Source organism: Crocuta crocuta, unplaced genomic scaffold (genome assembly GCF_008692635.1).
Source record: "Crocuta crocuta isolate KB4526 unplaced genomic scaffold, BGI_CrCroc_1.0 scaffold15, whole genome shotgun sequence".
Taxonomy (NCBI): Eukaryota; Metazoa; Chordata; class Mammalia; order Carnivora; family Hyaenidae; genus Crocuta; species Crocuta crocuta.
In genome coordinates this window covers 3,134,170-3,148,572 of record NW_027530508.1, presented here as the reverse complement: position 1 = coordinate 3,148,572, position 14,403 = coordinate 3,134,170, and the positions used below count along the sequence as shown (strand labels likewise).

General features: G+C 44.5%; 1 protein-coding gene across 5 annotated transcripts in view; it reads right to left on the bottom strand.

The window, feature by feature from the left end:
* Positions 1–57: 57 nt before the first annotated feature.
* The window catches only part of LOC144233917 (signal-regulatory protein beta-1-like), a 29,380-nt gene continuing 15,034 nt past the window's right edge, over positions 58–14,403 (bottom strand). The window contains exons 4-8 of one of the 5 annotated variants that reach the window (XR_013335803.1): positions 13,614–13,955; positions 8,376–8,534; positions 4,469–4,565; positions 2,308–3,216; positions 58–1,827 (exon numbers count right to left, since the gene is read on the bottom strand). Coding sequence is in view for 4 of the 5 variants with exons in the window: in XM_077766999.1 (XP_077623125.1) it covers positions 1,812–1,827; positions 4,469–4,565; positions 8,376–8,534; positions 13,614–13,955 (614 nt within the window). In the remaining variant the exon portion in view is untranslated. Of the gene's footprint in view, positions 1,828–2,307; positions 3,217–4,468; positions 4,566–5,174; positions 6,541–8,375; positions 8,535–13,613; positions 13,956–14,403 lie in introns of those variants that run through there. The other 4 variants (XM_077766999.1, XM_077767000.1, XM_077767001.1 and 1 more) reach the window with 4 other exon arrangements.

Genomic DNA, 14,403 nt, shown 5'->3' with positions numbered 1-14,403 from the left:
ATTTTATTTTTAAAGTATTTAAATTTTTATTTTTAGGGTTGACATACAAGGCTATAATATTTTTTGGTGCACAACATAGTAATTTAACAATTCTATGCATTATGCAACACTCATCATGGCAGATATAGTCACTGTCTGTCACTATACAGCATTATTCAAGTAGTGTTGACTCTATTTCCCTGTGCTGTACATTTATCCCTGGGATTTATAGTAAAAGGTAGGGTTTTTTTTTTTTCCAAAGCTTTATGAAATTCTAGTTAGTTAACATACAGTGCACGATTGGTTTCAGGAGTAGAATTCAGTAATTCATCAATTCCATTCAACCCCCAGGGCTTATCGTAACAAGTGCCTTCCTTAATACCAAAAACCCATGTAGCCCACCCCAAGCCACCTTCCTTCATCAACCTTGTGTTTGTTCTTTATCATTAAGAGTCTCTCATGGTTTGATTCCTTATCTTTCTTATATTCCGTCTCATATATGTCCATCTCTATTATTTCTTAAATTCCACATATGGGTGAAATCACATGGTGTTTTTCTTTCTTTGACTTTCTTTTGCTTAGTATGATACACCTAGCTTCATCCACATCATTGCAAATGACAAGATTTAATTCATTTTGATCACTGAGTGTGTGTGTGTGTGTGTGTGATCTTTTTTTGCTTATATTTGCCATTTATTGTATCAAGTATTTACAATTAATATTGAAGGATTTAACACAAATACAGGCTCCCTACCAGTTTATCAATCCCAGAAATGATAAAGGCTGATGGAATAGAGGAGAAATTATTTTCATATATATGTATGTAATGTATAGTTATTACAATGTTGAATCGTTTATTACTCAAAAACAGTTACCGAACTCCTTCTATACCTAGACCATGTACTAGATTAACAGATACACAGAGATAAATTGAAAAAGTTCTATTCTATTCTCCAAAAGAATCACAACCAAAGGACATACTTCCAAGATATACCATTATATTTCTCTATTGGCTCTTTGTCAGTCTTCAAGCAACCTCTTCATCCCTGGAGAAGTGGCATATACACGATGACAGAGCTAGACAAATAGATTCAGCCATATGTTTGGCTCAAATGTGGATAGAATCTCCCCACATAGCAGATAGAGCCACCAAGTCTGAGGAAGGTGAAGACTGGGACACTGTCACTGTAGTGGGAACTGACACAGCCCAGAGAAAGCAGACAAGTACTACAGGAAGTCCACGGTGGGAGTCAGGGAGCTCCTTGAAAATAGTCATCTGCCCAGGGGCTGCCTCAAAGGAGGATTCAGGTACTTGTTAACAGGTTCCTGCATAGGTAAATGCGTGGCTGAATGAGAGTGTGCATTGAGTGAGTGAATGCTTGATGCATGATTGGATGGGGGAATGCATGGATGAAAGAATGAATGGGATCGATGAAAGTCTCAAAATCTTTCTCTCTCTTTTTTTCCACTTTGGCTATGAAAGATGCAAAGATGAATATTAAATACCATTTAAGAACCTACAAGTCAGTTGACTCACTCAATGAATTGATAATTCTAAGATTTTAAGATTCACAGACTCTACATCTTCTTGACTCCAAGATACTGAGATTTTACATAGGAAGGATCTTCAATCTGGAGAGGTTCAGTAATCTGCCCAAGGTCACAAGGGACAAAACTGGGATTATGACAGACACAGCCTATTTTACTGTCATGCGAATTGGACACCCCAATCCAAGGGTATATGCATTTATGATTCCTGGCTCCTGAAATTATGGTGTAACGACTTCCAGAGCTCTTTTCACGTGGATTTTCAACTGTGCAGTAGAATGTGTTCATAATGAGGAAAAACTGCAAGATAAATTTTATAAGATGTTATATATTTCAGTAGAGTTCATATGAAGACACAGTATGATACAATCTAATACCAAACCAAAGGCAAGGGGATCTGACTGTGTTCCCTACACTGGCCCCACAGCCAAATGCAGGAGAATGGCAGGTAAGCCACCTGTACTCACATTTTCCGGGTTGAAGGAAATATGTAAATGTTCCATGGCCAATGGATGGCATGGAATATGGCTGGACTTGAAGAGAACATTACTGAGGAAACTAGTTTTCCAGAAGACAGATGGACACTCTAATCACACTGTACTTGATAAAATTAATGCAGGAGTGGCAAGAAGCAGGAAACACTGGTAGTCCTCAGAGAGTAAGAGAAGAGCAGAGCTGAGGGTAGACCAGGGCAGGGCATGGAAAGATCAAGCGCCAGGAGAGAGACTCAACCCCTCCAGGACAAGTAATCTGAAGGAGACCTGGGAGCGGGTGACTCACAGGAATCTTTCTGCTGGTTTCTTGGTTCCCCAGAAGTCAGAGTAGTAGACCATAGGCACTCATGTATTTTCTGTGTGGTGAACGATGTCTTCACTGCATTGTGTTGACTCTTCAGGGAGCTGTCACCAGGCCCCAATGACATTCTAGTTAGAAATGAATGAGTGGAATTGTGCGGGCTTGTAGAGGTTCTATCTGTCTGTGGATCCCTTTGCTTTGTCCCAGGAGATATTAGACTTGGGGCTAACATTCCCCATGTTGAGATTCCATCCCTATCCAGAGGCTCTTATGGGGCCACAGTGTCTGTGACTTATGTTTGGAGACAGGAAGTACTTCAAAAAGACACACTGCATATTCTTGAGCTCAGGTTTGTCCTTAAACCTCAGAAAGGCCAGACAGACTTGTAGGCTCAGTTTAACAACTTTTTGGACTGTTCAGTGCACACATGCAGTTATATTTAACCTATTGAGTGTCTTTTGATTTGGAGTTTTTCTTATCCTGTGTTCAGGTTTCATAGCTGGGTCATCAGATGGTCTGTCACATGGCCTGATTCAATATTGGGCAAAGGGCCCTAGACAGACAGAAGGGCCATGTGTAGAATCCCAGCCTACAGGGTTGTTTGTAGCTGAAGGGGCTCAGTATCCAGTGTGTAGTGATAATTCGGTACATGTTTCCAATTTTGAAAAATTTAGTTTTACTTACCAAGGTGATGGACGTTGTCCGGCTATACTCACCTTTCACAGAAATAAGGAGCTTGAAGCAGATACATACGGCACCTCAGGATGCCCTAATGTTAAATTCACACAGGAATAGCTGCCCATGTCCTTGGGTGACAAGTCACTGATGAGGATGAAATCGTCTGTTTGGTTGACCTCTGTGTTTTCCACTTGGTTTTATTGGGGGAAGTGGCTTCTGGAAGAAGGGGGTGGAGGAACTCAAGAAATGCTCTCAGAAAGTGATGGAACCAGCATGCGACTCTGACCATGTCACACTGGAATGGGCTCTTCTCACACACAATGGCTGTGTCCAGAGACTCTCAGCCCACACAAAACTGATGACCCTTAATGTCCGCGAGTCCATTGTCATGCACTTAATGTTAGGGCTATTTTGCAACAGATTCCTTGTGAGCCCTGCCTGTTCTTAGGGATCTACAGGATATAGAAGTCAGGAGGGGTGTGAGAACAAGAGGAGAATGCAGAGCAGGCCCAAACTGCCTAGAGGAGATGACAAGACTCCCCGCTTTCAGTGATGTCACCATTCTATCACATTCTTCTGGAAAGATGAAATCCATCCTCTGAAGCCATCCATGGCCCCTGCTGAGGGTGGAATAGAATCTTACCTCCAGCTTCCAGCATCCCTCCTGTGTTCCCACCTCTACGGGACTTCACACCTTCCATCAGACTCTAAACTCTTCAGAAACTGGGTGTTTTAGTGCCTTGCTGGTCAACAGCACTGGATTTGTAACCAGATGCAATCAAGATTCTAATCCTGAATCCACTTCTTGGTGACGACGTGTATATCCTTTGACTTTGAAATTTTCATTTGTATAGTTCAAATATTCAAAACTGAGTTCATAGTCTGCACTTGGACATTCTCTTGCCCCCTTCGACTCTGTTCAGTATGTGGCACATCCTCTATACATCTGATCAACCAAGAAGAGGCCCTTGTTCTGCATCCTCACTTGTCCACTCTTGCCTGCACCCTAGAGGCCCGGTTAATTTGACCTCCTAAATACCTGTTGATTCCATTTCTCTACCTCCATCACCATCTTTTGCCTGGACAAAAATTATTGCTTCCTAATAGCCTGGTGTAAGCTCTACTTTCTCCTCTATCCAAAGTCATCTTCTACCACACAGATCTTATTATACCGCTTTTTGCGTAAACAATTAGTGGTTTCTAATTGCTTTTATATACTCAGAGTTTTGGGTATATGATATAGGGTATATGGTGTATGGCATATGGTATGTGGTATATGGTATATGCATGTGGAATATAGTATGTGGTATATGGTATATGGAATGTGGAATATGGTATGTGGTATATGGTATATAGAATGTGCTATGCAGTATATGTATATGGTATGTGGCAGTGTAAACAATCCATTCTCCCATGACTGGCTTGGCCCCTAGAGACAAAAGGATCTCTCCTTTTATCTGGTACTGACCACAGTCTCTTGTTCCACATTGGGTTCCCTGGGAAACAGATGTTGAGATGAATACTAACAAGCAAGTGATTTTCAGCAAGTACTTTTAGGATCAAACCTGTGGAAGGGAGAAGAAGGGAAAAGATTGTTTAGAAGAAGTTGAGCTGCAGTGAGGTCTCAATGATAACCTCAGATGATCTCCTGTGTGGTCTGGAGCTAGGATGTTACCAGGCATGACCTTGGGCACAGTGACTCTCCTCAGCTGAGGCCATCCCAAAGAGGGTGACAGCTGAGGGCCACCTCCTGAGACCTGGTACATCACAGCATCCACCATGCTCTGCAGAGCGCCTTCCAGCTGTTCCTTGGGCTCAGGACAGGATTAACTGCTCCCCATTTGAGGTCTGAAAACTACCCCCAGGGGATCAGAGTTCTCTGTTCACCCTTGGACTAACCTGGGCTTTCATAATTGAAAATATTTGGGATGCCTATCATGGGGACTGAGAAGCAGCTCCTGGGATCCCTGAGTGCCTGGCTCTGGAGTGAGCTCTGGCAGAGGACAGGAAGGAGAAGAAACCACAAACCTGAAGTGAGATAAAACCTGAATAATAACACCAAATCTCCCCGCCGTTCATTACCTTGCATTTTCCCCCAAGGGGGTGCAAGAGGCAGAGATTCAGCTGAGTACAAGATGTTGAAATTTTTTCTTAATAGATTTAATTTTGTGAAACAGTTTTACATTTAGAAAAAATTGCGACAGTCATACAGCGTCCCAATATAGAGATGCGCCCAGTTTCTTGTCTTATTAATGTCTTACAGTATATGGTACATTTGTTATAAATAATGAATCAACATTGGTTCATGATCAGTAAGCAAAGTTCATAATTTATAAGATTTGGTCTTGGCTTGGGCTGTTGTAAGAAAACACCCAAAACTGGATGCCTTACACAACAGGAACCAATTCCTAAAGTCTGGAGCCAAATCCTGGAAGTCTAAGATCAAGGTGCCAGGATATTGGGGTTGTGATGTTTCTTTACCACAATAGCAAAGTGGGTAGTTTTGTTGTCTCCTGGTCTCCCTGTGATGAGCCTGGGTGACATTGCATAAAAGTGGGAAAATGGTGAAAATGAATGGGCACCAAGCTGAAAGTGTGCAGGTGAATCGTGAAAAGATGAGGCTAGAGGTAAAGTTCAAACTGAATGTGAGTGGGGTTCATGAAGCAATGGCAACTTTCATGAAAATGCTGCCAGGGATATGGTTTCCAGAGTCTAGATATGCAGGCAGAGGAGCAGAGTGAAAGCAAACCTATCACGTACCTGAGGATGGTGTGGGGACGGGGGAGGGGGCGTAAGGAGAGTGAAAATGTCCCAGAAGAAGTGACATCAGAAAATATTCACAAATATGTTGTTCACAGCATTAGAAGTACAATAATGTTGGAAGCTGATCCCAATTGAGAAACAAATGAGATAATGGAGAACTTGTTTTATTGTAAACTGTGCAGTTACAAGAAGGCAAGCACTCTGCAAACTTCTCTAGATCAGTCTTTAAAAAAATAAAGCACTTTACATCTCAAGGTTTCCTTTCTTTAATTAAAAAAATTTTTTAATGTTACTTCTTTTATTTTCTTTAAGAGACAGAGAGCAAACCAGGGAGGAACAGAGGGAGGGGGAGAGAGGAATCCCAAGCAGCCTCTGTGCTCTCCAGGCAGAGCCCTGTGAAGGGCTTGAAACCATGAACTGTGAGATCATGACCTGAGCCCAATCAGGAGGTGGATTAGCCACCAAGGCACCTCCCCTGCCTTTCACCCTTTCTAATGTTTCAAATGACCATTTACCAAGTGAATCATACTATTACTGTCTTTTCATGTCTGTATCCATTCATAACTGGCAGTTGGAGGGTATCCAATATGTTGAACTAAGATTCTAAAGTTCACAGAAAAGTTGTTACTTTTCCCTCAGATTATTCTGATCACTTCACATGGTTTCAGATGCATCGTCATTGCTTCGGTCCTTCACCACCGTGCAGACGAGCACTGTCTACATTTATCATGTAGGCCGATCTTAACTTCCAGGGAAAGAATTCAGTTCAGGTATGAGCTGTGGGAATACAGAGTGAGAGACAGGAATTGCTATTTTATGTGGGTGGTTAATGGAAGGTGTTTTTAATAGAGTGACATGTGGGGAAAGCTTGAAAGAGGGAGAGACTGAGGCATGCACATCTGTAGGGGGAAGAAGCAGAGGAGGGATACATTTGACTTCCACTTCCCTAGGATCACTGTGGCTGACACTGGAGAGCCTGTTAGGGACAAAGCAATGGTCCAGGATGGGATATTCTTGGTTGGNCACATCTGTAGGGGGAAGAAGCAGAGGAGGGATACATTTGACTTCCACTTCCCTAGGATCACTGTGGCTGACACTGGAGAGCCTTTAGAGACATAGCAATGGTCCAGGAAGGGATGCTGGTGCCTGTGACTGGGGAGCAGCCCAGGAGTGAGCAGAGTGCAGGTTCTGGTTGTAGCTCACTGGTGTGCAGGAGGAGGCTTGCACTCACACATGAGAGCTTTTCAGGAATTTTTCAAGCTAGTTATTCAACTGTTGGCAGCTTGAAATTGGCCACATTAGGAGTATCGACACCACAGAAGTCGGCAAGAACCACAAAGCAGTCTTTTACTTTCCAAGCATAGAATGTTTAACACTGTCTGGTTACTGGACATACATTATGAAAGCAGAATTAAATATAGGATATAAAGAAGGAAATCAAGGAAGGTTCCTGACTTCTGGACTGCCAGCATGTGTACATGAGCAGAGGGCCAAAAAGGATGAAGGTGACAGTAGAGTTAGTGTTCCCATCACAGGGAGAGGAGGAAATCTTCTCTCTGGGTTTGAGGAGTAGGACAGATTGGCAAATGGGATGAGAATCCTTGCTTTTCCCTTCAAACCAGGAGGGGATTCATTTGTATTCAAGATGGATTGAAGTACCTTACCAAGGCTAGGGAGTCTGGGGGTTGGCAGGAATAACCCATGAGAGCATGGACTTGAATGTGTAGTTCGTGACCACAGTCCCCAGGAAATAGATGAGAGATAGCCTGGTACATGAACTTGTGACTTGTTTCTCACATTCTAGGAAGATATCCATGTGTATGTCTCTAGAGACATTCCCATGGCCTCTGCGCAGGCCCAGGTATGTAGCCCAGCTCTGGGGCGTCAAGGATGGTGAGAAGGAGCAGCAGGAACTGTGGCAGATGGGTCTCTGGGGAAGAAAACATTTGGAGCAGTGTTGTAGAAGCTTCTAGGTGTTTTCTGTTTTAGTCTGGGCCTCTCATGGAAGGAAGAAGGCAGCAGAGACTGAGGGTGGCATGTAGCAGGAGAGGAAGGAAGGAGCTATGGACCCATGTTCACATTTCATGATCTGCCTTCCATTCCAGAAATATTCTCCATGTGTCTCTTACAACCTCAGTGCTATTTTCCTCCCAGAACACCTGTTGTTAGAGAGTAGGAAGCCCCTTACATGCACTATGCCTCCTCAGCCTTCCTCCCTAGGTCCCTATCCCCCTTCCTAACCCCTTCAATCGTCCCACAGAGGGTCAGAGTGGAAATTGTCCCCAGGGCAGCCAGCACACACTCGTCAGCTTTCCTCTAACTGTGGATTCCTTTTGCCCAAATCATCTAGAGATGGTCTCCAGGGGGTTTCCCACCCAGCTGTCGCTCATTCAGCCCACTCCCTTCCCAGAAGCTGTAGGTATCTCCGTACATCCTTTCAAAGCCCCTGACCCCATCCACCTCTTACAGAATCCAGTAGTCTTTCTGGAAGTTGGGATCCTCTCAGAGGGATTCCTGAGGCTCCAGAGGATATGAAGGGAGGTGTGTCACCTGGTCTTTACCCCAGGTGGGCGCTGACCCTGTGTGACCTGTGGGCTGCCCCTCCCGCTGACCTGGGTCCTTCTGGGATGGACCTTGCCCTGCCCTCCTTGTCCATAATCCACAGTCAATCCGTTGCTTCCTGTAGACATAGATGGCAGAGACAGTGACGAGCAGCAGCAGCTTGGGGCCCAGGAAGAGAGCCACCAGGAGTGGAGTGGACAGTTCTCGATCTGGAAATGAAGGGACAGGACAGAACATAGGAGAGAGATCCATGAGTCCACTCTGGAGGTCCAGGGGCCTCCACTTACTCTATCTGAGGAGACCTGTACCAATCAATGCTTGAAGCTCACGAATCCCCCCCATGGGAGGCTCCAGGCAGACCTCAGGGTAAGAGATACTTCGTCTCCCTCATCCCTTCTCAGGCTATCAGGTGTCCTTCCTAAGGGAAGGGGTAGAGACATGAGCACTCAGTAACATGTATGTGAGCTTTACTGACTTGGTCCCCAAACCTTATGGTGCAGGACTTCCATCCTCTTTCAGATGAGGGACCAGGCTCATAGTTTACAGAGGGCCACAAGGTGAGTGGGATATCCCTCACTGCTGTCCCTTAGGATGAATCTGAGACCGTGTGTGTGGACCAGGATAAGTCCATCCTCTCAGGGTCATAAGAACGAATGTCAGTGTGGCCTCAGGTAGAGTGAGGACAGTGTCATGGTGACATCACACAGTGCATGAATTCCTTTCCTTGTTCTGCACGTGAGCCTCTACGACCCCAAGTTCTTGTGCTGAGGGAGCCCTCAGGGTAGCCTGACCTCACAAGATCTGCTGGTCATAAAACACCCTGGTAGGAACGGATATGAGGCCTAAATGTGGGAGGGGCTTCAAACACCATCCAGACCACCAGGACCACAGTGCCAACATCAGGTAACCACTTTCTGTTGCACATAGATCATTGGATCTGGAGGCACAGCTTCAGATTCTTTGCCTTTTTACAAGGACTGGATTTTCCTCTTAGATTTACATCAAGAAATTCAAATACATTTTGAAATACATGGAATATTCTTAGAGAAAGGAGCAAAGGCCCAACATTTTTACCCCTGGAATGTTGGAGCACACCAGCTCTCAGCTGGGCCGCCTTCTGGACTTTTTCTCAGTTGAAAGAGCTGCATTTCACATGTTTGCACCTGCTTCTAGAGGGTGGTGTGCAGCAGAAGACTGGAAGAAGTTGGTGTACAAAGGTTTTGTCCCTCTGCTCTATTTAAATAACTCAAAAATGGCATCCAGTTTGCCTGTTTTCTGTGCAAGTGTGACTTTTCTGTGTTGCATTGTGTTCAATATCTCCCTTTGCCACTGTTGCCTCCTTCCTTTGAATCAGGCACCTCACCACACTGAGCTTTCTCCCTTCTCATATGATTTAGAGTCTGCTTCCCAACTCAGGTGACCTGTGGAGTTTGTCTGCGAGGGGTCTGGAAACCCAGTCTCATGTGCAGGTACAGACCTGGGTCTCAGTCCACTGGCTGGCAAGAGGTCCCCTGTCTGGTGGGCAGAGGAAGAGGGGAAGGTCCCAGCTTGCTATGGTCACTGCTAACACCGCCCAGCAGTGACCTGGGATGGATTAAGCGGAGGATGGGAGTGCCTGGTAATCTGGAAATCAGTTGGTCATTATAAGAACTTTGGGGTGGACGACAGTTGCTGAGCATCAACCATTCAGAGAAAGACTATGAAAAACTAAGACCTACTGATCTCTTGAAAGGTCTAGTGTGAAAGAGGACTTCTGGGCAACAGTGTGGACTCACACTTATCAGATCCAGAGGGCAGAAAAAGCTGAGGACGTAATTAGGCCCAACATAATTATAAGAGTATCGGGATTCAAAGAGGATTGAACTCTCAGCTTCATTGCACCTGCCCTGCCACAATAGGGCTTCAATGGGGAAACATAGAAGATAGATACTGAGATGTGGGATGGGGACTTTGGGGATAAGGCATTCAAAGCCCTTGGGGTACTTAGGTCTGGTGAGGACAAGGTAGGAACTTAGCTCTGAATACAGCTTCTGAATGCAAAGAGAATGCAATAAAAGGACAGTAAATTCTATGGAAACATGGCTCTCAGAAGTCCTTGAAGAGCAATCCCAAACTGCAAAATCTCTGGGAGACAAAAGAGGAAAATCGCCAAATCCAAAGCACAATCCCTTATGCCACTGCCGGTCCTCACCAGCCGCAGGAAAGGGCAGGCAAAGAGGACAAGGGCAGCAAGCCAAGTAGCCTGAGAGTTTTTTAGAAATCTCACTGCCAATACGAAATCCTGCTTAAATGAGAATATATTAGAAATGTGTCCTGCACGTCAGGACACAGATCATAAAAAATAGTTTCAAAGTATGCCTGACTTAAGATGGTTGGCCCAGATCTCCCAGAGCCCATGAATATTTGGTCCCTTTCATGGCAAGGTAGACTGTGTGGTAACTAGCTATGGTCTTGAGTGGGTCATTCTCTTGGGTGCTCAAAATGGAGCCAATGTAATCACTGAGAACTTTACAAGTGAAGGAGGGAGGCAGAGGAGTGGGTGCAGGAGGCATATTGACCGCAGCAGAGGGTAGTCTGGAATAGGACCCTAGCAAGGACACAACTCTACCATAGTTCCCCCAGAGGGAATGCAGCCTGCCAACTCATCGTAGACTTTTGGCCTCTAGAAATGAAAGGAAAAAGAATGTGTGTTGTTTTAAGCCACTACGTGTTTGCTAATTATCACAGCAGCAATAGGAACCTGATACAGGAAGGCAGGGACATTTTAAAAAGACAGATGTGCATAAAGGAGGTAGGCATGATTTAAAATGTGTAGCTTTGGGGGAAAAGCAAAAAAAGATGGAATCGTTGCTGTTTCCAAGTTGAGTGGTGAAGGGAATAAGGAAAACCGGGACAGGCAAACTTAGCATCCTGAAAGAAGAACCTGAACGATCAGAAGACTCAGAACTCTCTCCTCCAAATGCCCAAACCAGCCATCCAACCTCAGTAACATAGCTGGTTATACTAGACTGAGAAAGCAGAAGTATATTAAAGTAGAAGTATAATAAAATACCTCCAAACCATAAACATGAACAAAAAGATGTGCATTCTTATTCCAACTCATTGACCACTGATAGCAGTGACTAGAGCCCTGTGATGCCCAGTAGAGGGTCTGGCATCCTGGTGCAGCAGGGCCACGGTGGCATTCAGCCCTCCAACCCAGAGAACCCTATACTCATTTCCAGTCTTAGCACACTAGCAAACCTGCTAGTTCAGGAACACTGGAAGCACCAGGAGTAACATCCCTAGTATGAGCTCCAGTGCAAGGCCAAAGACGAAAATCCTAGCCCAATCCAGTCCAGAAGAGGAGGTGTTGATGTGTCTCTTCCTGCTCTCCTGGTTCAGTACAAGACTGACCCCTGAAAATGACATGAGGTCCAAGAATAGGAGGACTCTGAAAGGTGGAAGTGGAAGGCAGGCAGGCTGGACGCCTGCAGTCTGGAAGAATACAGCACCAGATATCCCCGGCTCCATCTACTGACTCCCCAAGCATAGAGGTAAGTCCAAGTGTGGCATTCAGACAAGGAAGGACTAGTATCGATAATCCTAGTCCCATTTCACAAAATGAGGAGGAGCAAAATAAACCCAAATCAAGCAAAATGGGGATGAAAAGAGGAGAGAAAACAATGGAATTGAAAACAAACAATAGAGAAAATTTTTTTAAAAACCACAAAAGTGACTTTGTGGAAATAATGAATAAAATTGAAAGAATTCTAGAAATTCTGACAAGGAAAAAAAGTGAAATATTTCCAATTTCAGGAAAGAAATAGGATATCACTACAGACCCTACAGATATTACCAAGGTAATATTATGAACACTTTATGTGTAAAAATTGGACAACTCAGAGAAAATAGACCAGCTTCCTTAAAAGCACAACCTGTCACAGGCATCCAACATGAAATGAATATTTGAGTGGCCATAGCTATTCAGATTCTCTTCTTATAAAAAAAAAAAAAAGGATTGTGGAGTTCCTTGTGGTTTCACAGGAAGGTTTCTCAAAGCATTTAGAGATGAAATAAAGCCACGTTTGGTGCACAAAATAAAGTCTTAGGAGGCATTTTGCAAAATTTGAATATAGGTTCCATTTTACCTGATAGTAGAGAGTTACTGTTACTTTTACAAAGTGTGTAATGGTATTGGTTTTGTAGAAAAACCAAAGTCCTTAATCACATGACTACACAATTATTGGATGCATTTGCAACTAGATGTGCATCCATGACAAAGTCATTATTGGACACAATCATGCAATACCTCTAGTTTTAAGAGAAGTTGTTCTCCCCTCCCTATCTCTACTCTCCTAGTAGGCGGGTTATGGACACTCGATGACCCAGTGTGGACCAAGCAATGAGGACTAAGTCCTAGGGTATGTTGGAAGCAAATGGGCCTTTGAAAAAACTTCTGGAGCAAAAACTCCTGGAAACATGGTTCAAACTCCTCTTGACGTTACATGAGAGAGAAATACGATATGAATTGGTCATAGAAAGGGGACTCTGTAGGTCCTTGGGTAATGCCCAGCTGTTATACCTAACACATATTTGTTCTAGAGGCTGGTGGTCCCTGTCCTCACGGATCAGGCATCCCTTGGCTAGTTTAGCCCATCAGCTGGACTAAGGGCAGGACATCTTCACCATCTGTCCCCCATTGCTCCCTGAGTCCTTCTGTAAAATTACAAGCTCCCAGGGTGGTTGAAGTAGGAAGAAATCAGAAACGAACTGTAATTGGCATCAAATAAATGTATAGTGAATAATCTTGATTATTGCTGATCTATTGTCATAAAGCAGGGGACAAAAGTGGCTTGTGCTATGAGCACCCAAGGTCACCTGGGAGCCTAGTCCAGACTCAAAACTCCATCCTCCGAGTTCTCTTCCAGAATTTGACAGGTGCTGGGGTGATAGAAAGGTAGAAGAGGGCTAGATTTTAGGCCCAAGTGAGAAAGAATAGAAGGAGGGGGTAGCTGGACTGTCGGGTGAAGGCACAGGAGGCAGGGTGCTAGCGACAGAATCATCTCCCTCAAGCTGTTCTTTCTTTCTCTAGTGCATGTTTATGTCAAAAGATCTAAAAAGATATGTACCCAAATCATATCAATGGTCACTCTTGGAGCATGATCTTTGGGGAGGGAAGCTCATATCAAAATTCTACTTTTTAACTATAGACTTCTAGTTTATTCTATAATAGGCATGAATTACTGCTTCTAACATGAGAAAATAAAATATGTGAAGTGCTTGGTCAGTTGGTATGTTGGCCTCACCATGGGTTGCAAGTATTTCCTGGTCCTTCTGGTGGGCAGAGACCACAAGGGTATGGTTTTTGGTGACCACGGGCTGCCCGTCATGCTGCACCTGGCAGGTGAGAACCACATCTTCCGTGTGGGCGGATATGTTCACCAGGAGCCAGCTCGTCCAGTTAAAGGTCCCATCCTTGTTCTCTATGAGGTTCAAGGCCGAGGAGGCCGTTTCTGTTCGTGACACATTTCCGTTCTCCAACCAGGTCAGCTGGAGGCGCTGGGGATAGAACTTCTTCACTTGGCAAGTGACCTTCACCTGGTCCCCTGTCATGGGTTGTTGCTGGGCAACCTCCACGGTGGGTGGAACTGAAACAGCACAGAGCAGAAGCTCTGACCTCATGAAACAGACACATCACTGGGGAGGGGCTCGAGATCTTAGTTCCCCCCACGCAGCAAGGGAATCACCCAGAACTAGGCATGCAGCGGGTACTCAAACAGTGAGGGTAGTGTTTGCATGTGTATGAAATCCCTAGCATACTGTCCAGTACACAGTAGGTGCTCAAGGACTGGTAATGAATGAAATCAAGATACAGAGCCCTGGTCATGAGTTGGAATAGAATAACTAGCAAAATACTAGAAATCACCAAGCACACAGTGGTTGGATTACAGTAGGTGCTCAATTAGTGGAATGGCTATGGGTAGGTAAGTCAAATATCTAGCACAGTAGGTAAATCAAATATCCAGGTAGGGGTTCACCTGGAATCTGCCATATAAAACAGTAGGAGTGACTGTGACTCTGGGTGCCCAGTGATGA